The sequence below is a fragment of the Aspergillus pseudonomiae genome, assembly GCF_009193645.1.
Source record: "Aspergillus pseudonomiae strain CBS 119388 unplaced genomic scaffold BDV37scaffold_73, whole genome shotgun sequence".
NCBI lineage: Eukaryota > Fungi > Ascomycota > Eurotiomycetes > Eurotiales > Aspergillaceae > Aspergillus > Aspergillus pseudonomiae.
Window position 1 is genome coordinate 58,564 of NW_022476065.1, and position 25,156 is coordinate 83,719.

Below are 25,156 nucleotides of genomic sequence, written 5' to 3' on the forward strand. Positions count from 1 at the left end.
ATGACCACTGTGACCTTTAGTGAGATCGAGAGCGTTATCTGGAGCGTGGCTAAAGCGATGGGACTCTCACCAAATACTTGCATTCGGCGAGCGACAAGTCCCCGACGGCCGAGACGGTGATTTCTTCGTTAACAAGGGTATATTGATGTCATTTCTTTTCATTAGTCTACAGTGCAGGTGAGTAGGAACTAAGCAGGTTAGTGTCTCGCGCTATCGCTACTGACAGAAAGCATTAGAGCGTAACAATAGAACGATCATCATAGCAAGTGTGCCTCAATCATACATAGAGTGAGGAAAACACCATATTACGCCGCATAATGAAAACGTGTAGCGCATATCCGACTGCAATAGCGTCATATACTAGGCAAAACGGTAATTAAAACAACAAAAAGATCAAAGGACAAGATTCCGGTGGGCGAGTCGGCTCTGGTTCCCCGTCCGGTGTCCGTACGAGCAGGGACCTTTTGTGCCTCAAGATATGTTAGACGATTTCGTCCCAGACAAACGACAGGTTAGATATTGCATATTTGTTCACCTCTATAGACTATGGCCAAAACTCCGTCCAGAGAGCTCATTCGCGCTATCGAGCAAGTTCCGTTCACCTGGTGGTTCCTCGCCGTGGGTGGTGCCTGGATTCTGAGCACAATTGTCAAGGTAAGTCGCAGTTCCGCAACTTCTGGATTGATAACTGGAAGAATGTGACTCTGAACTACTCAATAGATTCTTCAAACGGCATATTTCAGCCCCCTTCGCAAGGTTCCTGGTCCCTGGTATGCGCGCCTGACAAGTGCTCGGCTCGCCTGGGCATCATTTGCCAACAATCGGATTTATTATGTGCAATCGCTCCACGATAAGTATGGGCCTATTGTGCTCATCGGCCCCAAGGAGGTCGACATAGCCGATCCCGTGGCTGCTAAGCAAATCCACCGCATGGGGTCGGGGTTCGTTAAAGCCCCCTTTTACAAGCTGCTCTCTCCCGGTCCGGTTGATAACATCTTCAATTTCCGCGATGCCAAGCTTCACAGCAACCGACGCAAGCTGTACGCTAAAGGCTTCACTTTAAATAGTTTGCGGCAAGAGTGGGAGCCGACGATTCGCAACATTGTTGCGCTGACGGTTGAGAAAATCCGCCACGACGCGCAGCAGGGCGAAGCGGAAATCCTAGGCTGGTGGACTCTGATGGCCAACGAGACTGTGTGCAAATTAACGTTCAATGGCGGACATGATACGGTGCGCAATGGAACCAAGGATCCCTTCGTACTAATGCTGGAACGTCGCATGGGCGACCTGGCGCATCTGCTGCAGCATTTCACCCCACCGCTGTACTATCTAGGTCGTCTGCTTGCACACGGGGTGCCCCGGCTACACGACGTCTTCTTCTCACAGGAGATGATGTTTGAGGCAGGCAAGAGCGTCGTGGCAATTGCCCGTGGTGCGCGCGGTGGCGGGGGAGACCGGAATCTGTTCGTCAAAGCCCTGGCCGCAGGCGATTTGGAGAGCAAAATTGGCGGCCTCAATGACACGGAGATCATCACTGATGCCGGGGCATTGCTCCTGGCTGGCTCGGACCCCACGGCATTATCTCTGACATTCATCATTTGGTGCGTGCTCAATCGCCCCAAATTGCAGGCCGATCTCGAGTCCGAAGTTGCGGGATTGCCGGAAGATATCACGGATGCTGCCTGTGCAGACCTACCAATCATGAATGCGGTGATACATGAAAGTCTCCGTTTGTATGGACCGGCCCCTGGATCGATGCCTCGCAGTCCGCCCCCTGACGGTGCCACCCTGTGTGGGTATTACATCCCTCCCTCGGCCGTGGTCGTCACACAGAACTGGAGTCTGCACGGCAATCCGAAGGTGTGGAAAGATCCTCATACGTAAGTTCTCTTATCTCCGTTTGAATTGTAAATCTCCGACTGACGTGGTAGCAGATTTGACCACACGCGGTGGCTGCCGGGGACGTCGCTATCAGAAGAGGCGAAGATGTCATTCAATCCCTTCGGCCAGGGCGCACGTCAATGTCTAGGCATTCATCTTGGCTGGATGCAGCTGCGTCTCGCTACGGCTTTATTTTTCCGTCGCTGCCCAGGAGCCAAATTGGCTCCTTCTACTACTCCGGAGAGCATGGCTATGATTGATAGTTTCATCGCCGGTATGCCCAAGGCACGGCGCTGTGCCATTCAGTTGTAATGCTGATGTGAGATGGCGGATGGGTAGAGGACACAGCTGGACTTGAAGGGGCTTGGGAAGATTTCGATTTTCAATACGCTAAGCTCGAGTTGAATGCAGGCTAGGCAAATAGAATATGGCTAGAAAAGTTCAATAAAGCTGTGCCAGATAGATTTGATGTGTGCAAAACCCTAGTCCTAGTAATCGATCCAATTCTGCCCATATCCATACGTAATTGTAATCTAGTATAAATTATGAAATGTTTGATTACGTTGACTAGGATAAGACTTTCAAATGTTAACAAAGTAAAATCGGAATCCTCTGGGGGGTGTGAACTGGATATCCTCTAATTCTATGTGCTGCTAGACTGGTTCTCGTACAGTTAGATTTAAGTTGATCTATGGTGAACACATTACTAGTGTGGGTTCTAGAAGGGTATGCAACATATTCCATTTGGAGTCAACCGTATTGATTGTCAATCTGGTTGGTGCTAAGCCACACAATAGATTGAAACAGATCAGGATGCCTTCAAAAACGTAACCATAACATTTGGCCAATGCCTAGTAAAAGCTCCAGATTCGACCTGATCCACGGTCAATACTTTTCACCCGTCATTTCATCGGCAATCTTCTCAGCCAGAGCATACACTGTCCCCATGGGCTGCCCATCGATAGCAAACGGAAAGATAGAAGCATCGACTACGCGCAGACCCTTAACACCGAAAACCCTGGCTTTGGAATCCACCACCGCCTTGGGATCATCTACTTTACCCATAGCGCAGGTGCCAACACCGGCATAATAAGCATCTGATGTCTCGGCGATGTAGTTCAGAATTTCATCATCCGTCTGATACTGCGGCCCGGGTAGAATCTCGGGTCCAGCAACGACCTCACGCATCACGTCTGATGCAACAATCTCGCGACAGCGGCGGAAGGCAGCAACTGCCATCTCCTGGTCTCTCGGATCGGCCAACCACTGTGGGTCCACGATGGGAGGATTGGCTGTATCATTGCTGTTGATCGTGACCGTACCGCGACTGAAGGGAGTCATCAGAGCGGCAGACATGCTGAAATAATTCTTGCCGTCGTATTGTGGAACAAAGGTGTCGTCAAGTGCAATATATGAAAAGGTCGGCCAGTCGTCGGGAAATGCGGCGTCGATATCGGCGGCAGTAGATTCCTTCAGCATGCCTGGCTGGTGTTTCTCGAAAGCAAAGTAATCTTGGCCAGGGTTGGTCAACAGACCCTTACGCTCCTCGTTATATTCGCGAATAGCCCGTGGCAGTGTCTCCTTGTTGCCCATTAACTGACTGTGGCTCTCGACCTTGACTGGAACTGTAGGCCCCAGGATGATGGTGTCCTGCATGTTCTGGCCTACTCCGCTGAGATCGGATCGCACTGGAATGCCCAGCTCCTTCAAATGGGCTTTGGGCCCGATGCCCGACACCATCAGCAGCTGGGGTGAACGCATGACGCCGGCGCTCAGAATGACCTCCTTTTTGGCCCCGATCTGCCACTCGAAACCGTCCGTGCTTACCGTTACTCCTGTGGCTCGATTCTGATCGTCGAAAAGAACCCGTTTAACCAGGGTGCGCGTGAAGATATTGAGGTTATTACTCTCCATCAGCGCCTCGCGCAGATACGAAGACGAAGCGGTCTCGCGGCGACGGGTGTAGGGGTTGATGGTGTGAGTTATGTATGAACGGCCCAACAAGTTGCCGTTGGAGAAGCCCTGGGCCTCAGGAAAGCCCATTTTTGCCAGGGCCTTGTCCACCCAGGACGAGATGGCATTGACCTGGAACGGATAGCCGACGTGTACGGGGCCTCCCGACGCCGTAAAGGCCGTGTTGTCGTTGAGAGCAGTCGCATTCGCAGGACGAGGGTTAGTTTGAGGACCAGAGAAGTGAACGCTCTTTTGGAAATATGGCAGCCATTTATCCCATGTGTAACTATCGTCGCCAACGTGATCTGCCCACATATCGTAGGCGCCTTTCGAGCCTCTAAACCTTCCAGTCAACACTTTACTCCCACTGATGTCAGCCAGGCGCGACGACCGTGACCTACCTGTGGTACAACATGGCCCCTCGTGCAGTGCTTCCCCCCAAGGTCTTTCCTTGCATATAAAACATCTCGCGCTGTGCCAGCCCGGGCTGTGGCGTGGTGTATTGATACCAGTCGAATAGAGGATTTTTGACCTTACCATTGTCGAAGAAGTAGTTGAACAGATACATTGGCACCTCTGTGGCATTTCCAGCATCGGTTTCATAGAATCCACCCGCCTCAATTACGGCAACTGAGGCAGATCCATCCTGTGACAGGCGACGAGCCATGGCCAGGCCCGCCGTTCCACCGCCAACAATCACGTAGTCGAACGACTGTCCCGGCCAGCCATACATACCAAAGTGTGAGCTGAGCAGTCCCTGCGCCTGAATCCGCCCGTCCATTTGACTGGCAAAATTGTCCGATGTGAAGATTGCTCCTAGTGACGGGAGCGAGGAAGCTGCGGATGACAGGATGGTGGGATTGACAGCCATGATACCCACCACGGGGGCCACCGTCATGGCCGCTATCTGGAACCAACTTCGTCCCATTGTAAAAGCTAATGAAAACAATATGTGAAGAACCCTAGCAGCTGTTAATACATCGGAGCGATAGGACTTCTGCCCTGCCCTTTAAATGGTGGTCATCCATACAGCCTCGCATCGTTTGCTAGAATGGTCTGCCTCGCTGTCCGAGAGTCGCTTTCTTGATCCCTGATCGGGCTTTCAGGGTCCCACCGATGTCTGGATACAATCAATAGTTCTTAATGAACAGGTAATTCGATAAATTCCGTGCTTAGCTGAAGGCACTGCCGTGCATTTGAGCGCAGCCTTTCTACACAGCTAGACTCGAATTAACAAAGCGATCTAAACCGCTTGTCATTTAGATAGCGTATTAACATGTCCACTTCGATTAACTAACAACTTTTGACAGTACCTTCTAAAGACATCTACTAGAGATACAACGGCGCGTATCAGAATATCTAGCTCAAGCATAGCCCGTATACATAGCCTCTGTTCCTCATCTAAACACCAGTCGTAATGTCCACGGAATACGTATATCTCAAATCATCTCATTTCTGGCCATGAATCGGGAGATGTCAGTAGCATCGGCATTCTTCCAGGGATGGTCTGTCTCGATTGAGCGAATCAATGCTTCGTGTGCAGGGCTGCGAGGCACCACGTTCAGGCCAAAGGGGCTCGGTTGGCTGATGACCCCCGGCAACCAGTCGGGCTCCGGAGCTGCTGGATCCTTGGGCGAGATCAAGAAGCAGCTGAGCGTGTGGCATGCAAGCAAAAACAGCTTTTCATCGGTTATAAACCGACCAGGGCATATGCGACGCCCAAAGCCAAACACAAATTTCATGGGATCTGTTTCCGGCGGGGAGCCATTTCCCTCCAGGAATCGCTCTGGCTTGAACACCATGGGGTCGTGGTAGACACTGGGATCATGGGTAAAAGCCCTGAACAAGTATAGCGTTAGCTTAAAACTGAAAAAAGAGAATGAATGAAAGGGGCACAACCAGATATTTGGCAGTAGGAGAGCACCCCTGGGCAGCAGATAACCATCCCAGATCTGATCCTCTTGCGTAATATGGGGGGCGCCCAAAGGGGAAGCAGGATGCCATCGAAACGCCTCCTTGACAAGGGCGTCAATAAAGGGTAACTGCGAGCGGTGCTCGAAGGTTGCCAGAGTAGTTGGTCCCACGACGCGGTCGAGCTCCTCACGCGCCTTGCGTTGAACCTCGGGGTACAATGCCATGGCCACGAAGAAGCTAGACACAGCCGACACTGTCTGTATAATGGGTTAACGCACTTCCTATCCGAAAGCATAAGGCAAAGCATGGCTTACCGTGTCCGATCCTCCCATAACGAATTCGGCATTAGTCCATACTAACACCTGTTCTTCCTGTGATCCAGATTCATAGTGACCCTTCTGCAACAAGCGCAAGAGAATGGAAGGACGGCAGCAGTCCCGAGCGACCTGATCTTTTATCCATAAGTAGGGAACCATAGTCATCTTTTCGATGGTCCGCTTGTATTCTGCTGCCTTGACTTGGAACGAGGCTCCGGGGAACCAGGATGGTACGTATCGCACTATTCCAGCATCAGCATCAGCCCCGTCTTGTCATGCAGGCTTTCTCACATATGGGGAAGAAGTTGACACTCCACTCTCCTGGGGAGAAGATGTGGGAAAACTGCCGAACTGACCGTTGGGTCAGATCATACAACTCATCTTTCCCATACGGCGCAATCGTGTACCCATAGGCCACATCCATCATGAACGCGTTCGCTTCCCTATAGTTATATTTCCCTGGCTCAGTATGTCAAACACCACCAGTAACCGTCAGACGTTGCTTACTTCCGGATATTGAACCGAAGGTCGTCCGGGCTGTCTAACGTCCTCAACAAGAACCGTCGAATGCCGATTTCCATCTTGGGATGAAAAGCAGAAACGGCTCGCCTGGTCCCGATTTCCTGTTTCATATTGGCTCGAATTGTCTTCCATGCTTGCTTATTGCGCTCGGTAGCCAAGCTCATGCCCCACCCTGCCCTACTATGTCATCAGTGCCAGTTCCTATCGGATCCTGCAAAGGATTCTCGCCTACATATGCGCAAAGGGGGCATCTGGGATCATCTGACTCAAGGCTGACTTCTTGTGCATAATCTCTATACCCAATTGAGTGTCATTGATCATGATAATGGTCTGCCCCATGACCTCCAAAGAGCTTATGGGCCCTGCTCACTCGCACATATCTCAAGGATTAGAACCGTCTATACGTCAGATCGGTGGGCAGAAAGAGGGTTCCGATACCATATTTCTCTTGGTGCTTAGCCCAAAATAACCATTCCGGAGTTCCCTTTGGCGGAAAGTCGGTCAGGTTCCCAATGATAGGCTTCCTCCACGGTCCTGGGGGAAGGGGAGGATGTGTGTCTTTGGGCGCCAGCAGCTTCTCCAAAAGCCACAAGCCTAGGAAGGCCCCCGCACAGATAATTAGGCCAAGAATCATGGTCGGGTGGAAGGCAAGTGATGGTAGTACTGGATGCTGAGTGAATCGTGCAAAGACTTATCAATCTCGCTTGCGCCGTATCCGGTGCAGAGACTGAAATGAGCATTCGGCTTCCGAAAGTTTTACCTGCTCGGATCTCAGGTATGTAAGTTTGATCGACAAAAGCCAACTTCTTTGAATACTCTAAGTCGAGATGGGGAGGCAGATCATATAAATAACTTCTGAAGAAAGCCGGCTCTGTGGCGCTGGCGTTAAAGCTTGCGGGAATTTCCCCTGACTAGTTAACTCCAAGGATTCCATCTACACAGTAATGAATAGTAAATTAACTGTTCAGAGTATGCAGGCTGTCTAGGAGGTCGTATTACGCCAAGTGCTATAGTAGTTCATATTGTTCTATATTTGACTTCAGCTAGAAGGATAAGCTTCTGCCATAATACTGCTAATCAAGGGACAGCATTACCAGACCATATACAACTGTCGTAGTGTACAAGGAACCTTGAAGTAGGATTCGCCTGGAGCAAAATGTAAACCATTTCTGCGAGGTAGTAATTAATCTGAACCTCCCCCTAGATACCCTCCAGCAAAATGCAGAGTAACAAGAGAGGACCATTTATTAACTCTACATAGAGGAATACATCTACAAGCCTTGTAGCAAAAGACTTAATTTACCTCAAACTCAGCTGGAGAAACAAATAGCAGGATTGGCATCTACAAGAGTGTAACCCTGTATCCCAGGCGCTCCAGAGTCACTAGTACGCTAATGGTTTCAGGCTCGGAATTCATCGACTGCAGGAATCCGTAATCTCTATTTGTCCCTAGTCGGGAGCAATTGGGAACGCTGCCATGATACATATCCGCCAGTGGTATTTTTCACTTTCCGACAGGCTTTCAGACGGATGATAGCCTCAGTCCATCGCTGGCCGAAGTGCCGCGAGTTCCCTTTTCCTTTCGCGGATTTTGTAAACTTGTAAAAGCAAAGAAGCTACGAGTGTGTGGATTAGAATAAATAGGCATAGCCGACACGAACCTCTATCTTCATATACTCCCTTCCCAAATCATTCAATTGAACCCATTAGACGTAGCCCCATCAGCATGGCACTGCCGGACAAAGCCGCCCTCGTGGGCCTTGCAAACGCACTTTCAGAACAGGTAAAGCGTTATCTGGCCATTGCGGATGAAACGGACCTTCCAAATGGCCATAAACACTGCATTGAGGGCGCGAACAATCCCTCCTCCGCCGAACACGCCCAGGCCTGGGAGATCGTGCGCACCTGCGACCGTATTGGCTCCTTGATTCATGGCCCAGTCCCCTGGCTCCTCAGCAACGCGCTGTCCCATCTTGACAGCGCCTGTCTAGCTGCTGCCACCCAGCTCAACCTACAGGATGTCATTGTGGACGGAGCTAGTCCCACATCACTCGACACAATCGTCGCCGCAACCGGTGTCTCCAAGGACCTACTACGTATGAGCTTCCACCTCTATATGTTCTCCACTGAAATGCAGTGCATTAATAGATATTCAGGACGGATACTTCGAGGATGTGCCCAGCGCTTCATCTTCGAGGAGGTTGCCCCTGACCAATACGCCCACACTGATGCCTCAAAGATGTTGAGGGTGAAGGGCATTCATGCCTTAGTGGGATTCTCGTGAGTATTCTCCTCTAACAATGAACTACCGGATGTCCTCACCAGGGAGACCGAGTTTAGTTGTGACGAAGTGATGCGTTCTGGTGCCTGCTTTTCCGACTTTTTGCAGCAGACGAAAGGCAATCCTCCGAGCTGGAATGTGCCTTCGCCTTTCTCATTGGCATTCGATCGTAAGTGATCAACTATATTCTATCAAGCAGCCCAGCTGAAAGGTAAAAAACAGCTGCCAAAGGGTTATTTGACTATTACAGCACGGTGGATGAGGTTCGTGGCCGCCGCTTTGACCTCGGTATGGGTGGCACCGAAGCTACAAAGCCGCTGGTAGAGGAGATGTTTGATTTCAGCAGTCTACCTGAGGGAAGTACCGTTGTCGATGTCGGTGGCGGTCGAGGTCATCTCAGCCGGCGGGTTTCGCAAAAGCATCCCCACCTCAAGTTCATTGTCCAGGACCTGCCTGCCGTCATTCACGGAGTTGAGGACACTGAGAAAGTCACCATGATGGAGCATGACATTCGCCACCCGAACCCAGTGCGTGGCGCCGACGTCTACCTTCTCCGATCTATTCTCCATGACTATCCCGATGCGTGAGTGACAAGGCATCCGAAACGCTTTGGTTTGATTTGATGGCTAATTGTTCCTACAGGGCATGCGTGGAGATTCTCTCTAACATCGTCAGCGCCATGGACCCGACCAAGTCGCGCATCCTGTTGGACGAAATGGTTGTGCCCGATCTTTTGGCGCAGGATTCGCAACGATTCATGAATCAGATCGACATGACCGTTGTTCTGACATTGAACGGTAAGGAAAGGTCGGCCAAGGAGTGGGATTCGCTCATTACGACGGTAGATGGTAAGCTGGAGACGGAGAAGACGTGGTGGCGCAAAGGCGAGGAAGGGTCGCACTGGGGCGTCCAACAATTGCGTCTGCACGGCAGCTTGGCAAACTAGGGGAATTCATTGGAGATATGTTTGGAGCCTGTTAGGAGAATTCTTGAGCTAAGATTCGCGAACATCCCTTGCCCTAATTTGTGATAAATTTCAAGAGAATCAGCACTTTTCTACTCAGCCATACTACTCAGAATAATGCTCTACAGAGCCCTTCGTACCATTGATAAGTATTTATGCCTACCGATACAATGAACATAACATTCTATTTTTATGCTGTGAATCGGCCTGCATCTATTGAGCCTTCACGGAGACACTTCTGCCATATACCCAGTCAAGGGCGCAATTAGACCTGACATGGAAGAGAGGCTAGATGGGCATTTTAAGGGCCATCTGAACAAATATCAACCTCATTAGACCCTAGAAACCGTAGATGGGTTAACTCTTCGCTGAAAGCAAGCTGAGCGCTACACTACCATTGCAGGACTGCGTTTGTCACATCTAGATATATATGTTTCACTGAAAGATATGTTTACGCACCTAGGCCCGATTTTGATAGACAAGTTTGGCATGTAGCTGCACTTCAATCCACTCGTAGTATCATCAAGCTCGGCATATACATTGTCTATTACTATACATTCAAATGGTACAGTGAGGACCATACAAATGTACGCTCTTAATAGCTCAAGCATCACCTACAAAATATAGCTGTAAAGGTTCTATGTCTACGATCAAGCTACTGCATTTCATACGTGAAGTATAACGCGTCGCGACTTGACCTATCCTAGATGTGGGCAGGCGTTCATTATACATATCAAGAAGCGGAAATAAATATATCTCAATATCACCACAAGCTCCTCGAATACCTAACGTTTTTCCACCCACTGAGGGCATATATTCTGTGAATAATTCAATTCATCATGTTTTTGATTATACATAGACTGGTGTATGGCTAGCTAGGTTAGGTTAATAGGGTTAGTTGCCCTTCCTACCTACTAGTAGTTTAACCCGTAGTGGGGTGTAGATAAATTTTGTTTCTTCCGGGGTTAAGCTACAGGTAACATAGTTCTGCCTGAGGCAGCAAAGTAAAACCCATTTAAGCAGGCGGTGGACAAGGGCTATTTCCTGCCGACTGTATTCTCGGAAACCTTACTAGACCGCCTCCTATATAGACTTAGTTCGACGCCTTACTGCCCTATAAGGCACCTCCGGTTAACCACGGTTAACCTACCTAGGTTAATCAGTTTTTTACCTTCACCTAACTTGGGTCGGTTAGGGTTCTGGCTAGGGTACGGCGGTTAGTTAGGTTATGCCATTCGAATTATACACATACACAACTTCTACAATGCTCAGGGATTGCGTACACAATCCCTTTATTAGTAGGATTTCATACTATACCAACTAGAGACCCGAAGTGTATTATTCTTAGCCTAGCAAAAAAAAATTGAAGCTTGTTCTGCAACTCCAGGCTACCGTCACAGTCACCAGTTGGTATTCTTACCCCTCGCGGCGATCATCACGGTGGATTCCGCGACTTTCGCTGAGCGACACATACTTCTCCCGAGGGCATCTAGCTCTGCATGGCCTCCAATGAGTTCGGTAGACAGGCGGGGAGTAGAACAAGAAGCGCGGAAGACAGGTTAAATGCCAGCAAATATCCCTCCCTATCTCAGGGACCGTTGCTTCAGGCATTGACCCCTCGTACATTCTTAATTTGACTGTACAATCTATACAGCCAGTCGTAAGTACCAGGGTTACAAAGATGACGGGCCTTGACATGGAATCCATCTTCGCGAAAATTAAAGAGGAGTATGCCAGAACAGACGATGTGGGCAAACGGCAGATTCAGGGCCATATCCGCGAGCTTCAGGTCGGCTTTTACTCGGACTGGGATGTGGTCATGCGATTGAGCAGTGGAGTAGGTCTCCCATATTTGACACCCTAGCTATGGATGGGAATGGGAAGGTTGATCATCCTGTAGCCCCTACAAGTCGCTCTCGCGAAGGTCGGCATTGATCTGGGCATCTTCCGCGACCTCAAGGAGAGCGAGACGCCGATAACGCTGGCGGAATTTGTCAAGAAAACAGGAGCTTCTCCTAGACTCCTTGGTTGAATCCCTATCTGCCTCGTAAGTGAGTTGCATTCTAACACAGAATAGGTCGCATCCTACGGACGCAGGCTGCGTTTGGCTTGATCAAGGAGACAGGCCCCCAAGAGTATACCTCAAGTGCATTTACAGAGGTGTTCGCGAACGCGGATGCCGCAGGTGCGGTGGCGCAACTGTATGGTCTTATCCCAATTGGCAGTTGACGTAGTCTCTACTAATGCTGAGGTCTCCGTTTAGATTCGACATCTCGGGTCCTTGCACCCAGATATTGCCTGACTTCCTGGCCGAGAGAGATTACCGAGATATCACCTCTAACAAAGACTGTGTCTTTCAAAAGGCCTTCAACAGTGACCTAACAATGTTTGAGTGGATGCCACAACACCCCAAGCACATGGAATCGCTGGGTCATTTAATGGCTCTGGAGCGTCCCGTTTCCTGGGTCGACCACTTCCCTGTTCTCGAGGAGCTGGGAGATTTCCCAGGTCCCGACAAGGTATTAATGGTTGATATCGGTGGAGGCTTTGGCCAGCAATCGAAAGCCCTGCGCGCCAAATTTTCCAATCTTCCTGGTCGCGTTATCGTGCAGGATATCCCTCAAACCCTGGCCAACGCGCAGCCAGCGGCAGGGGTCGAGTTCATGGAGCACAACTTCTTCGAACCACAGCCTATTCAGAATGCCAAGTTCTACTATTTGCGTCATGTCTTCCATGATTGGCCAGATGAACAATGCGTTCAGATCTTGAAGCAGGTCATCCCGGCGATGGGACCGGACTCGCAGATTTTGATTGACGAGATGGTGATCCCCAGTACCGGGGTGCCTTGGCAAGCGGCATTTACAGATCTGCTTATGATGAACTCGCTCGGAGGAGTGGAGCGCACACGCGCCGAATGGGACAATTTGCTAGAGCAGGCGGGTCTGGAAATTATTCAGTCAAAGGCTTACGACAGTAAAGATCAGTCCATCTTGGTTGCGGTGCCTAAAAGGCCCTAAGGACTTCCCTAGACTAGCCAAGTTGGTAAATAAATTCCTACGGCTTTCCTTTCGCATAGTTTACCACTGGTATTGTAAACATTGGACAAGCAGGCGTGGTAGGCTCACTATAAAGCTGCCTTGCCTCCCTCCTCGGTCTGTATCTCCAAGCTATGCACTGTCTTGTAGCAATATGGTCACATACGCCCTACTTGGCGCCACTGGGGCTACTGGCTCCAGCATTCTACGTCACCTGCTTCAGAAATCACCCGATTCTCTTCGCATTCAAATCCTCGTTCGGTCAAAAGCCAAGTTGCTACAAGCGTTCCCAGCTCTCGACACGACAAGAAACCCACAAATCCATATTATACAAGGAACGTCTACAGACTCCGATGCTTTGACTGAGTGCCTGAGGAATGCTAGTATTGCATTCATGTGTGTGGCGCAGAATGGGAGCCCAATTGGCACCACATTGTGCCAGGATACTGGCCGTGCCATCATATCCGCGCTCCAGCGACAACAGCAGGCCCGGGGGCCAAATTACCAGCCATGTACAATCGTTCAACTTCGTTCAGCCTCTTTGAACCCTGTACTGGCGGCCCAGGTACCGGCCTTCGTTCATTGGATAGTCAGCTTCTGCCTCTTTGCGAACTACGCAGATATCAAGCACGCGTGCCAATACTATAGTAAAGCACAGAAGCAAGGGACATTGGAATACATTCTCGTGGACCCTCCTACGCTTCATGATGCGAATGGAACACAGGAAACCGGCTATAGACTAATCTCCACGGAGTCCCAAGCTATTGCCCTTAGCTACGCTGACTTAGGAGCTGCGATGTGTGAGATTGCCTATCGCCACGACGAGTTCCACGGGCGCGCGGTGGGTGTAACCGCCACTGGTCGTGTCCATCAAACCTGGGGAGTCCTACTGCGTCATCTATTGGAAGGCGGATCGTCTCGTTTGATGGAGAAAACAACGAAGGAAACAGTGGTTGTCGGAGTGATGTGTGTTTTTCTGGTGGTATGGGCGTGTCTCAAGTGATCATTGCATGTCAAACTAGGCGAATATCATTTTCGCTGCAATAAAGGCTTCATGTTACGTACACCCATTGTTTTATTTAAAACCATGTTGCTTCGCTCGCCGAGAGCGTGCGAACCCATTATAAAATCCACTGTACTTGCAACTTCTCTGCACGCAAAGGTGAATGGTAAAGGAGAAACTAGAATATCCATATCATGATGATTACTGCACTTCAAGCTACCGCCGTGGTCATGGGCTCATTCATGTCTGGTACTTCTCCTGTCCATATTTCGATTATGTCCAAAGTTTAATCCATCCAGGAGCCATGATGAGCGTCTATGGGCTAGCGATGCCTGCCTTCTTGCAAACCATTACTCAGTCAGGTCCGCTTATTGGCTACCAAAGACGCCTCTATCAAATTGGAACTACGAAAGGCCGAGTGTTAGGCCTCTCTACAACCTTTCTCTACACTTCAGTGTCTGTTCACCAATACTTGAGTGGTGAACCTTGGTGTCTATGTGCTACTGCTGGTCTTACTACCATCGGCTTGGTTCCATTTACGGAGATTGTGATGGCCCCAACTAACAATGCGCTGGCTCGCCTAGAGTCTGAAGCCAACAAGGGGATGGTAGTTTCCTGGGAGGAGACTGAGCAGCTGGTGCGAGTATGGGACCGATTCAATGCAGTGCGAGCACTCTTTCCGTTGGCAGGGGCAATTTTGGGTTCCCTGGGATTGTTTCAGCTAGTCAACTTATAATGTACTATGTGAAAGGGTCGTGGTGGTTCTCATTGTCCTCAAATATAGCTCTTCATGACAAATAGCATAACCGTATGATATTGCCTGGCCTTCGATATGATTACCAGATAACATAATCACATAGATGGAAGTTGTGTATCCAATATACCATGCCCGAGTACCTGCCGTTCGCTGTCCGAGGAACAACTTCAATACTGTACTTCAACCCTTCATGCCTCGAACCAGGATTGAGCAGGGCCCAAACCACAATAGCCATGTATTTTCTCTCGCTATCAGTCTTGGCTCTTGTCATCCTGGTGAGCTACGTGCTCTTCCATCTGGTTTACAACCTCTTTCTCCATCCGCTCCGTGGATATCCTGGTCCACTGCTATGGCGAGCCAGCTCTCTGCCCTGGAAGATCGCATTACTCCGCGGTACGATGCACCATGACCTAATGCGTTATCATCAGAAGTACGGCGATACGGTCCGGATCAAACCCGATGAGATTAGCTACGCAAATGCTGAAGCCTGGCGCGATATCCACGCTCATGTGCCAGGACGACCGGAGTTCCTCAAGGACCCCGTACGCCTCCCCTTGGCACCCAACGGAGTCATGAGTATCCTCGTCTCCGATACGCGGAACCATGCGCGGTTCCGTAGTCTGTTCGGCCATGCATTCAGCGACAAGGGACTTCGCACCCAGGAGTCTACCATTGTGCAATACGCCGACTTGCTGGTTGAGGTCCTGCGTGAGGTGGCCGACACGGGCCGTTCTGCCGAGATGGTGTACTACTTCAATATGGCCATCTTTGACTCCATCGGAGCTCTGTCCTTCGGCGAATCCTTCGACAGTCTGAAGAGCCGGCAGTTGCACCCATGGGTAGACGCTATTCACAAGAATCTCAAGAGTGTGGCCATCTCACACGTTTTGCGCAGTATGGGCATCGAGTTCCTCACCCCCTACGTGCTGCCTAAGGAGCTCCGGGGTAAACGTCAGGAAAATTACAGCTACGCCGTTGAGAAGCTCAACAAGCGGATGAAAATGGAAGGTGACCAGGGGGACTTCTGGGACAAGGTTCTAGTCAAGAGTGCCGACGACAACCAGCGTGGAGATGGCATGAGCGCTGGCGAGATGCTCAATAATGCCGCCGTCATGGTCGTCGCAGGGTCAGAGACCACCGCCTCGGCGCTCAGCGGTTCGATGTACCTGCTGTGCTTATCGGGCAAGATCGAGAAAGCCACCGCCGAGATCAGGAAGAGTTTTGCCTCCCCGGAGGAGATTGACTTGATCTCCGTCTCGCATCTGCCGTACCTTACTGCCGTCATCGACGAGACGCTGCGCATGTATCCAGCTGTGCCCGGTCAACCCCCCCGCGTGGTCCCTGCTGGTGGAGCAACAGTCTGTGGCAAATTTGTTCCCGAAGAGGTATTCCACCCCAAATGGACCGTTGAGATCATGAAATGCTAATGATATCCCCTAGACTAGGGTTGGTGTTAGTCATCTCGGCGCCTACTTTGCCGACTACAACTTTACTCACGCCGACAAGTTCATCCCCGAGCGACATCTTCAGAAAACGGAGGAACCGTTCAAGTACGACAACTATGGCGCCTACCAGCCCTGGTCTGTTGGGATACGTAACTGTATTGGGCGGAATCTGGCCTACGCGGAGGTTCGCCTGACGCTTGCCAAGATCCTGTGGCATTTCGACTTCACTCTAGATGTGGACAAGACTGGCAACTTCCTCGATCAGAAGATCTGGTCTATCTGGGCGAAACGAGAGCTTTACATGACGCTTAAGTCGAGGGATACTTCTTGTTCTTGGCCCAGTACTTCCAGCAGCCCACAGTGAACCGGGGGTAGTTTTCCAGGCCACTCTGGGGCAGACGTCGTACAATGAGATAAATGATTAAGCAAACTGAATGTAAATGACTGAAGTAGAATACACAATGGCTTATTCGCACATATGCACCATGTAGAATGCAGTAGGATGGCTTCTCTCTGGTAACTTAGTAACATGGCGTGTTGAAATTAGAAAGTCTCCTCGATACTCGGCATTCTAGAGAGGGCTGATAGCAAGGGTGCTTTCAGAAGCTCAGTGCACACTGGGCCCTTGCAGCCTCAGCGTCGGAATCGGCCACTGCGAGTGATAAATGCCCGATGCTTCTCGCTCTTCGTCCTACTCGCAGCCCGGATAACAATCGATAGCATCAATTTATGAGCATGGACCCCCTCATGCAACGGCGCTTTCTTCTGCCAATTGCTCAATAAGCTAAGTGACCATCTTACCAAAATGGGCGTCGACGGATGGCTTTCAGACGGCCATTTTCGACTATTGATATTGCTGATTGTTTGTGATCGTCGTTCCTTCAAGGAGATAGGACTGACAAAGGCAGGTGCTAACGCCTCCCTCTCTCGCTGTCTACCGACTCTGGATTCATCCTCTACGATCATACCCAGGCCCTCGATGGTGGGCCATCTGGCGTGGCCCCTACATCCTCAGTAACACCCGAGGCAGCCTTGTCCGCGATCTCCAGCGGCTACACCAACAATTCGGGCCCGTCGTCCGAATCGCGCCCAATGAGCTATCTTTCATAGCCCCCGAGGCGGCCGCTCCGATCTACACAAGCAATCCGGAGTTTCCCAAGGATCCGATGCATCTTCCGCCATTCCATAATGGGACCCCAGGCATCCTGGCCGCCGACCATGCCCACCACCGCCGTTATCGACGGCTGTTAGCCTTTTCATTCTCCGACAAAGGTTTGAGGCAGCAACGCGGTCTTATCGAACGCAGCGTTAACCTGCTAATCACGCGATTCCATGAAAACTGTGGCCAGGGACCTCTGGATCTGACGCTGTGGTTCAACTGGGCCACCTTCGACATTATCGGCGACCTCGCTTTTGGAGACTCGTTCGGCTGCCTTGACAACGTCCAGACACATCCGTGGATTGCATCCATTCAGGGCAATGTCAAGTTGATTCCTATTCTGAATGGTCTGCGTCGCTACCGACTTGATGGTCTTCTGCGGCTTCTGGGATCCCGCAAACTGTTAGAACAGAGACGCCGGAACGCACAGTTCACGACCGACCAAGTCGACCGTCGCCTTCAAAACTCCAGCACCCCGCGAGGAGATATTTGGGATGCTGTGCTGGCCCAGAAGCCTCACGGGGAACCGCCCATGTCGCGGGCAGAAATGATCAGTAATGCGAGTGCCATCGTGCTGGCAGGTAGCGAGACCTCGGCCACCCTGTTAAGTGGGTGCACCTGGCTATTGCTAAAGAACCCGGAGCATCTTCACCAGCTGACCTCTCGCATACGATCCGAGTTCACTCACGCATCGGAGATTGACTCGCAGAGTGTCTCGCGTGTGGAGGGACTGCAAGCAGTCCTGGAGGAATCACTACGTCTGTATCCACCGGTACCAATGCAAAGTAACCGCATCGTGCCGCAGACGGGGACCCATATCGCAGGGGGATGGGTACCCGGGGGTGTAAGTCTTCTTGCGTTCTTTACAAATCCTACCTATAGTTCGGTCACTAATATGAAGCTTTTTACATCTACAACAGACATCGGTCGGTCTACAACAGTTTGTCGCCTGTAGGTCACCCAGCAACTTCCATCGTCCCGACGAATTCCTACCCGAGCGTTGGCAAGGCCAGGGCGAATTTGCCCATGATCACCGCGAGGTATCGCAACCGTTCAGCATCGGACCGCGGAATTGCATTGGGCGACAGCTAGCCTACGTGGAGATGCGGTTAATCCTGGTCAAGCTTCTGTGGCATTTCAATCTACGGTTAGATACTACGCGTATGAAGGATACAGACTGGTTGGCCGAGCAGGGCATTTGGATTCTCTGGGACAAAAAACCGTTGTGGGTTACGCTGGAACCTCGCAACAAGTAGTAGATCAACCTATTGTCTTTAGAAATGCATTCATAGAGTCTCTCATAATTCACGTACACCCTCAATCAATGCACATGGTCCCTCCCCGTGCCGCACCCCAGAGTCTGGCTCGGATCGCGAAAACCATCGATTTCGGACAGCGAAGCGGCCATCTCAAGCCCCCTGGATACACTCAAGTGGCTCAACGCTGCACTTGCATTTCTCTATTTCCACACAAATCTAGACCGGCAACCTCATACTCAATCCAACAGTCCCGAAAGAGCAGTGCCAATCAACGCCACGATGGGCGCATAGCTCCAATGCCCCCATTCCCCGTGTCCCCACGACCAGCAAATCGCGCCGTCTGCAAAGGCAACCGCACTGAACGCCAACAACGTCCATCCGAGTGACTTGGGTGTGCCGAATATCGAGGCCACGTACACCGACAGCCCGATGTAAATGTCCCGGACTCCGTACACGTACATGAGACTGTCCACGAGCTGTCGGTCCGCCGTTGCTGTGGGCGGCGTCCATTCGAAGAAGGAAAGGGCGTGATCGGGGCGTATGAGGGCGTTGACGCCAAAACCGAGGATGATGGTGCCAAAGGCGTTGCCTGCCAGACGCAGGGCTGCATTTTCCGAGAGGGGCATTTTAGGAGGTCAGAGAGTCGGCTCAATCGCAGTCCAATCTAATTCAGGGACGGGCAAGGGAAAATGTGGCGGTTATCCAAACAAAAAGGTGGATAGCTTTGGTTGAGAACTGGAGATAGACAACAATGATATGATAACACAGCAACGTTCCTCCACAGCAGTCAATTAATCTTTTCGCTCTCCGAACAAGAGATCCCTGTCTTCGATAACGTAATCCACAAGCCACAGACCAGATCTCTTGTGGCTTGCTTTGCATGTCCCGCCTTGGCTAGGGTCAAGAATTGTACAGGACTACCGTGAATGTTTACTTGGTTCTCTGACCAGGGCATCATATTCCTAAAATCTGTAGACCCCACCAAAGCATGGGTTGCTCCTACAGCCGGGCAGGGACAGGTAAAGTGCGACACGCATGCTACAGGATGATTGAATGGAAGCTATAGCCAGTTTCAGCATCGGTCCTTGACACGGCATGGAAACCCATCGGCAGGGTGGGCGCCCCCAGCACCTCTCTCCGCCTGGTAGGCACGATGCCCATTTACTTCTTTGGCCGTCGTGGCCGGGTGAATGCTGTCCCACTCATCGTATGCTGGCGTAATATCGAACTGACGGATAGTCATGGCCAGGGCAATCCGAAGCTCCAGCATCGCCAATGTCTGGCCAATGCAGCTCCGTGGCCCAAATTCAAATGCTCTCCAGGCACCTTTAACCGGATATAAGGGATCTTCGGGCCCCACCAGCCATCGCTCCGGAATGAAGCTCTCCACCTGCTGCCAGTGGTCACTGTTATGGTGGAGAGCCACCGTGAGCGTCCAGACGTTGCATCCCACCGTGGGATATCTTTGCCCATCTTCCCCAATGATTTCGGCGTCAGGTCGGCCCTCCCGCATCGACGCTGATGGAGGGAACAACCGCAACGTTTCCTTAATCACGGCAGTTGTGTAGCTAAGCTTGTTCAGCAATTGGACATATTCCTTGATGCGGCCCTGAGCATCCGCTGGATCCCCACCCAGCACATCTTCATGTTCAGCACGGATCCTCGCCAGGACCTCGGGGTGCTGAGCGAGTAGGTAGTAGGTGTATATGAGAGTGCTACTTGTGGTGTTGCGGCCGGCGAAAAGAAAAACACGCAGTTGAGGAGCCACCAGCCGCTTGAATTCCGCCAGTGAACGAGTGCTGCTGCTGTTAGACTGTTCTTTGAGATATTCTCGTAGAGCCAGCGAAATCACAGATTTGGAGGGATGATCTGGTGGAGTGCGGTAGGCACGGTCCACTTCACTGTCAATAATTCGGTCCATAACCTTGTTATTATACCATAGCACCAAAGGCCGAATGGTCAAATAACGCTTGACGGGGTTAAACGTAGTACCAAATGAAGTCCAGTCGATCTGTCGCTGCAGGGCCGTGGCGAGTGGGTGATCCACGATTTGGTGGTGCAATTGAGTGTCCCTGCTCGTCTCGTTAATTGAATCTCCTCGATAATGCAATATGTTCCATAGGAGTCCACATACAGCACGGCCGAGCAAATGGTATCCACCGTTAATCGGGTGGTCAGCGACTCGAGAGGAAAGACCTCAGCCTGTTGCGCTTTTTTGCGCAATTGAGCGCAGAAGGTGGCTACCTCATCGGCGATATTTGGCGCCAGGCCAATAATGTAGGCAGGATTAAATCCTGGATTGAACAGCGCCCGCCATTTCTTCCACGTCTCGCCATGCATGCTCATCATGCTGGGTCCCCCGGTCACTGTCTCCAGGGGCCGACGCAGGATGGCCGGCTTCGTCAGATTCAACTTCTGGATTTGGCTGGCTGCCGAGGGAGCTGAAACGATCATCCAAGTCCCGCTAAAGGGCCACATATTAATGTAGAAGATGCCGGACGGGAATTGCTGGGAGATCTTCAGCATGATGCTATGAAGCGTCGCGTCCGACGGCATCCCTTGGATCGTTTTTTTAAGGGTCCCGAAGTGTCCAGCCAGAAGCTTGAACTCTGGCATAGGCTATACATTGTCAGCTCCAGGGCCTTTCCTAATATTTCCATGATCCAGGTCGAGGAAGACTACCAGATTCCCTTTTTGCAGCTTCCATACTTCCTGGCGAGCCTGGTAGAACGCTGTCAGGAAACGGGTGAAAGCAAGCACGCCCAGAGCTATGAGGAGCGAAAGGTACATGATACGATTTCGCTTCCAGGGTATAGTGAATGCGGTCCATGAGGATTGGGGTACTAGAGGAATAATATCGATTGAGGTTATGTCGCTAGTTCTTCGAGTTCGGGGACCGAGGGCTGCTTTAACCCCCGACTGCATGCCTGCCAACATAAGTATACTCCACATCTTTGCCGTATCCAGTCTTGAAGAATCAATCTAACCCACATTTCCGGTTTTCCTCCTATCGCCTTGCTGAACCTTTCTTCGACATGTCGAACGATGGCTTTACCGTTGTTGTTTTCGTGACTCGCAAGCCAGACCTTTCCCCCGATGCCTTCCAGGATTACTGGGAGAACCACCATGTGCCTTTACTCCGACGACTTGGCGGATCCACATTTCCACGCAGTCATATTCGACACTATCTGAAACGTGATAGCGAAGCCCCCGGTTTCCCCGCTGCTGTAGTGGTCGGGGAGCCATCCGACTGTACCTATGATGGTTTTGCCATTATCAACTTCGAGAGCGAAGCCGCATTTCGAGAATTTCTCCCCGTTATGTCGACTGCCGAGGTGTCAGAGGACGAGCATAAATTCACAGATCCGTCCAAAATGAGAGTCGTAGTGCTTGGTGGCGTGAGGAAGACGACAGATTGAACTGTGAATTGTTTACTCTCACAAATGCCGTATTGCATATATCAAGTTAGGGTGATTGGTCCAATGTAAAAGGTTTTCAGACATTATGCAAAGAGTTTGGCGCTATTATTTTGTAACGGTAGAACTTATTTAAGCTGTTGTTCACCTAGAAAATTTGATGTGATACGTCGTCTAGCTCTCTAGAAAATGAAGGAATACACTCCAGCAACGAGTATCTACTGCTAAAGATTTATCGAAAAGCGCCGCCATCCACCCCAATGATCTTGCCACTTACCCATTCGGCTGCATCAGATGCCAGGAAGCTAACTACCCGGGCGACGTCCACGGGCCTGCCCACGCGGTTCAACGGAGAGAGCCAAGCGGCACACTAGATTAGATTTCGGTAAGTAGAAACTCAGGAAGACGCAGTCTATGGGTAGAAAACTGACCTCGTCTACCTGCCCATCGGTGAAAGTCTCACCATTTGGGATATACTCCCGCGACACAGCCAAAAACATATCAGTCTTAATGGCTCCGGGAGCCACGGCATTCACGGTGATCTTCTTGTCTCCGCAGTCAATGGCCATGCAGCGAACAAAGGTGTCAATAGCCCCCTTGGATCCCGAGTATACAGCATGCTTGGGTACCCCCTTGACGCACGCAGTGTTCGAGCTGGTCAGAATAATTCGACCTCCTTCACGCATATGGCGATAGGCCTCCCGCGCCACGAAGAACTGGCCACGGGTGTTAACCCGGAAGACTCGGTCAAACTCCTAATATTTTGATTAGTATATGAGGTACTTCAGTGCGCTATCTGTGGTTCCTACCTCCGGGGTCACATCTTTAAGGTGGCCGAACGATACAACCCCAGCGTTCGATGACACGATGTCCAGGTAGCCAAAATGGCGCACCGTCTCCGCCATTAACTTCGCTGTCGCCTCAGGATCCCCAACATCAGCTTGAATTGCGATCGCGTCGGTACCATTGGCCTTGATCTGTTCAACCACCTTCTCCGCGGCCTCTCGGGAGTGGGCGTAGTTCACCACAACTTTGGCTCCGCGCTCACCAAGGGCGACGGCGATGGCTGCACCAATGCCGCGGCCAGCACCGGTGACCAAGGCCACCTTGCCATCTAAACGGTGGTTGTCCGACATTCTGAGGATCTTGTCTGGGGTAGAGACTCTGAGGGGGCGAAATGATATGTAGGTCTGGGGAAACAGTGACACACGAGACTGGACGGAGTATATATGTACGAAGAGACGGATAGTTGACCACCCAACAGCTCTTTTCTCGGAGACCGAGAGGTATGAAGACCAGTACCTCATCGGCCGGCGAGTACAAAGCCTCTGTAGCAATACATTTTGTATATGGTAGGCTGACAACATAGGAAACTGAGAATAGGAGCAGGATCTGGCGAATCAGACCAAAGGACAGAATATTGAGACTACAACCGCCGTTGGCGTCGAGTTATGTACCCGGGAGGTTGCTCAACCTCTGTCTCAATTAAGCCGCAATATCTCACCGGTTATTTAGAGAACCTTTCGTTGATTGTAACCTTCCGTGCAGTCTGTAGATGTTTCTCGAATGTTGTCGGAATACGCTCAACGGGGGTGCTTAATCGGAGGAGATATTCTAGCTTGTATTATCTAGAAATGAATTCAACAAGTATTTCTTTTTGCTTGTTTGTTTGTGATCTCAAGTGGTCCTTCTACTGGCTTGTGTCTCTGTTTCACAGCGGGTATATCTACGTCGCGTAATAGGTGCGTTTGACCAAGCAAAGATTCTCCCTATATTACGTTGGAACAAGTGGCTGATTCTTTGCTTAAGGACCAACGAGACAGGGAAAAGTAAACAAAAAGAACACGATTCCTCTCGTCGAAGAGGCATCCTCGTCTGAAATGGTGATCAGCCATACAGCAAAGTAGCCCAGATCCAGCTTGCAACGCTCTCCAACAGAAGTATTCCACCAGGGCCAGCCTCACTTTGAGGCGGATCCAAAGTACTTCGCACCTTGTTGGGGTTCGATCGGCTAATAGAGCACATCTAGTTAAAAGCTATCACACTGTGACGGACACAAGGACACTACTCACTTGTTGCTTGGGCACTGTTTCCAGCCGAGTGTTGCATGACAGCTGCCATATATCCTTGCTCGTCATGTTCACACGGTATCTTTGCGTCGGTGTTTCGAATAAGAAATTCATGGGGAATCCGACATCAAAAGGTTCCGCATCATCGATTTCATGGATTTCCTCCTCGCTCAGTACCAAGCGGAGAGCCTCGATGTTATCTTTGAGATGTTCCACTTTGCGACCCCCAATGACTGGGAACACATAGGGGGCCTTGTGCATGACGTAGGCTTGAGCGATACTGGTAGCCTTGGTGTTCTTCCGTTGCGCCATCTGCTCCAGTTTCTCTCCGAGTCGCCGGTGCTTCTCATCCTGAGGACCCATTTTACGACCCTCACGAGAAAAGTCCTCAGCGCTACGGAACTGACCGCGGCCCAGTACACCCCATGGCGCGATGCCCATGCCCTCGGACTCACACATAGGCAGGATATCCCGCTCGAAGTCGCGGAAAGCGCACGACCAATGGCCTTGGTAGACACTGAACGGCGTCAGTCCGTTGGCTCGAGCAACTGTAGCAATCATTAACTTCAACAATCAACTGGATTTTACAAGAGAAAATGCACGTACATGCATTGCATTTGACCACGAGCCAGGCTGGGGTATCGCTGACCCCTAGATACAGAACCTTGCCATTTGCCACCAGGTGGTTGAGGCTTCGCATCACTTCCTCAACACTTGTGGTAAAGTCCCACATGTGGACGTACAACAGGTCGATATAGTCAGTCTGAAGCTTCTCCAAACTGGCCTTGACTGAGAGACGCAGACTTTTGGCATGGTTACCCTGAAAGTTCGACTTGATCTTCTGCGGGCCGAACATCGTGTAGCTCATAGTGTACTTGGTGGATAATACGATCTCATCACGGTTCTGCCGCCGGGCCATCCATTCACCCACCCATCTTTCGCTATCGCCTCCCTGATAGAAGTTGGCTACGTCGATGAAGTTCCCACCACTCTCATAGAAAGTATCCAGCATGTTGAAGCTGGTCGCCTGGTCACACTCACCCATAACCCCTTTCCAGCCATTGCCAAAGCTCATCGTTCCCAGGCATAAGGGCGACACACGAACACCAGCGCTAGGTGACAGGATTCGATGATACCCTAGCAGGGTGGGAGGCTCTGGGGCAGCAGGTAGAACCATGATT

General features: G+C 50.9%; 13 protein-coding genes across 13 annotated transcripts; 7 read left to right on the forward strand and 6 right to left on the reverse strand.

Moving 5' to 3' along the window:
• Positions 1-546: 546 nt before the first annotated feature.
• BDV37DRAFT_274158 (cytochrome P450) lies at positions 547-2,193 on the forward strand (the record flags this gene model as incomplete). Its single annotated transcript, XM_032085181.1, has 3 exons — positions 547-654; positions 721-1,880; positions 1,935-2,193. 3 exons carry the CDS (start codon positions 547-549, stop codon positions 2,191-2,193), a joined length of 1,527 nt encoding a protein of 508 aa, XP_031938098.1.
• Positions 2,194-2,756: 563 nt separating this feature from the next.
• On the reverse strand, positions 2,757-4,762 carry BDV37DRAFT_296659 (GMC family oxidoreductase; the record flags this gene model as incomplete). The annotated part of the gene is made up of 2 exons (XM_032090165.1): positions 2,757-4,171; positions 4,236-4,762. The coding sequence occupies 2 exons, from the start codon at positions 4,760-4,762 to the stop codon at positions 2,767-2,769; spliced, it is 1,932 nt and encodes a 643-aa protein (XP_031938099.1). The 3' UTR covers positions 2,757-2,766.
• A 511-nt stretch (positions 4,763-5,273) lies between these two features.
• BDV37DRAFT_274160 (cytochrome P450) lies at positions 5,274-7,221 on the reverse strand (the record flags this gene model as incomplete). The annotated part of the gene is made up of 7 exons (XM_032085182.1): positions 5,274-5,673; positions 5,734-6,005; positions 6,063-6,307; positions 6,357-6,508; positions 6,573-6,764; positions 6,820-6,949; positions 7,026-7,221. 7 exons carry the CDS (start codon positions 7,219-7,221, stop codon positions 5,274-5,276), a joined length of 1,587 nt encoding a protein of 528 aa, XP_031938100.1.
• Positions 7,222-8,313: 1,092 nt separating this feature from the next.
• On the forward strand, positions 8,314-9,814 carry BDV37DRAFT_274161 (Sterigmatocystin 8-O-methyltransferase; the record flags this gene model as incomplete). Its single annotated transcript, XM_032085183.1, has 5 exons — positions 8,314-8,683; positions 8,744-8,867; positions 8,928-9,037; positions 9,091-9,451; positions 9,511-9,814. The coding sequence occupies 5 exons, from the start codon at positions 8,314-8,316 to the stop codon at positions 9,812-9,814; spliced, it is 1,269 nt and encodes a 422-aa protein (XP_031938101.1).
• Positions 9,815-11,489: 1,675 nt separating this feature from the next.
• BDV37DRAFT_296665 (Demethylsterigmatocystin 6-O-methyltransferase) lies at positions 11,490-12,849 on the forward strand (the record flags this gene model as incomplete). Its single annotated transcript, XM_032090166.1, has 4 exons — positions 11,490-11,669; positions 11,733-11,859; positions 11,910-12,033; positions 12,096-12,849. Exons 1-4 carry the CDS (start codon positions 11,514-11,516, stop codon positions 12,847-12,849), a joined length of 1,161 nt encoding a protein of 386 aa, XP_031938102.1. The 5' UTR covers positions 11,490-11,513.
• A 172-nt stretch (positions 12,850-13,021) lies between these two features.
• BDV37DRAFT_296667 (Averufin oxidase A) lies at positions 13,022-13,870 on the forward strand (the record flags this gene model as incomplete). The annotated part of the gene is made up of 1 exon (XM_032090167.1): positions 13,022-13,870. The coding sequence occupies one exon, from the start codon at positions 13,022-13,024 to the stop codon at positions 13,868-13,870; it is 849 nt and encodes a 282-aa protein (XP_031938103.1).
• A 307-nt stretch (positions 13,871-14,177) lies between these two features.
• On the forward strand, positions 14,178-14,606 carry tpcL (anthrone oxygenase tpcL; the record flags this gene model as incomplete). Its single annotated transcript, XM_032087891.1, has 1 exon — positions 14,178-14,606. The coding sequence occupies one exon, from the start codon at positions 14,178-14,180 to the stop codon at positions 14,604-14,606; it is 429 nt and encodes a 142-aa protein (XP_031938104.1).
• A 149-nt stretch (positions 14,607-14,755) lies between these two features.
• On the forward strand, positions 14,756-18,606 carry BDV37DRAFT_296669 (cytochrome P450; the record flags this gene model as incomplete). The annotated part of the gene is made up of 4 exons (XM_032090168.1): positions 14,756-16,012; positions 16,068-16,384; positions 16,977-18,075; positions 18,152-18,606. 4 exons carry the CDS (start codon positions 14,756-14,758, stop codon positions 18,485-18,487), a joined length of 3,009 nt encoding a protein of 1,002 aa, XP_031938105.1. The 3' UTR covers positions 18,488-18,606.
• On the reverse strand, positions 18,331-19,845 carry BDV37DRAFT_256689 (DUF4267 domain-containing protein). Its single transcript, XM_032082864.1, has one exon. The coding sequence runs from the start codon at positions 19,114-19,116 to the stop codon at positions 18,727-18,729; it is 390 nt and encodes a 129-aa protein (XP_031938106.1). The 5' UTR covers positions 19,117-19,845; the 3' UTR covers positions 18,331-18,726.
• BDV37DRAFT_296671 (cytochrome P450) lies at positions 19,332-21,280 on the reverse strand (the record flags this gene model as incomplete). Its single annotated transcript, XM_032090169.1, has 3 exons — positions 19,332-20,562; positions 20,625-21,109; positions 21,200-21,280. The coding sequence occupies 3 exons, from the start codon at positions 21,278-21,280 to the stop codon at positions 19,563-19,565; spliced, it is 1,566 nt and encodes a 521-aa protein (XP_031938107.1). The 3' UTR covers positions 19,332-19,562.
• A 35-nt stretch (positions 21,281-21,315) lies between these two features.
• On the forward strand, positions 21,316-22,060 carry BDV37DRAFT_196487 (EthD domain-containing protein). The gene has a single exon (XM_032079780.1). It carries the CDS (start codon positions 21,526-21,528, stop codon positions 21,907-21,909), a length of 384 nt encoding a protein of 127 aa, XP_031938108.1. The 5' UTR covers positions 21,316-21,525; the 3' UTR covers positions 21,910-22,060.
• arp2 (hydroxynaphthalene reductase arp2) lies at positions 22,024-23,199 on the reverse strand. Its single transcript, XM_032079781.1, has 3 exons — positions 22,716-23,199; positions 22,338-22,661; positions 22,024-22,276 (listed from the first exon to the last, which is right to left on the reverse strand). Exons 1-3 carry the CDS (start codon positions 23,040-23,042, stop codon positions 22,139-22,141), a joined length of 789 nt encoding a protein of 262 aa, XP_031938109.1. The 5' UTR covers positions 23,043-23,199; the 3' UTR covers positions 22,024-22,138.
• Positions 23,200-23,866: 667 nt separating this feature from the next.
• BDV37DRAFT_296673 (aldo/keto reductase) lies at positions 23,867-25,153 on the reverse strand (the record flags this gene model as incomplete). The annotated part of the gene is made up of 3 exons (XM_032090170.1): positions 23,867-23,917; positions 23,979-24,523; positions 24,582-25,153. Coding segments are annotated over 3 exons (1,168 nt in total), but the record flags the coding sequence as incomplete, so codon positions are not given.
• Between the last annotated feature and the right edge of the window lie 3 nt (positions 25,154-25,156).

Bases quoted from the DNA above. Each gene is read 5' to 3' on its own strand.
- BDV37DRAFT_256689 (XM_032082864.1), bottom strand. From the start codon at position 19,116: ATGCCCCTCTCGGAAAATGCAGCCCTGCGTCTGGCAGGCAACGCCTTT.
- BDV37DRAFT_196487 (XM_032079780.1), top strand. From the start codon at position 21,526: ATGTCGAACGATGGCTTTACCGTTGTTGTTTTCGTGACTCGCAAGCCA.
- arp2 (XM_032079781.1), bottom strand. From the start codon at position 23,042: ATGTCGGACAACCACCGTTTAGATGGCAAGGTGGCCTTGGTCACCGGT. The intron at 22,662-22,715 runs GTAGGAACCACA...TCAAAATATTAG, and splicing joins TTAAAGATGTGACCCCGGAG to GAGTTTGACCGAGTCTTCCG. The intron at 22,277-22,337 runs GTCAGTTTTCTA...AATCTAATCTAG, and splicing joins CCGATGGGCAGGTAGACGAG to TGTGCCGCTTGGCTCTCTCC.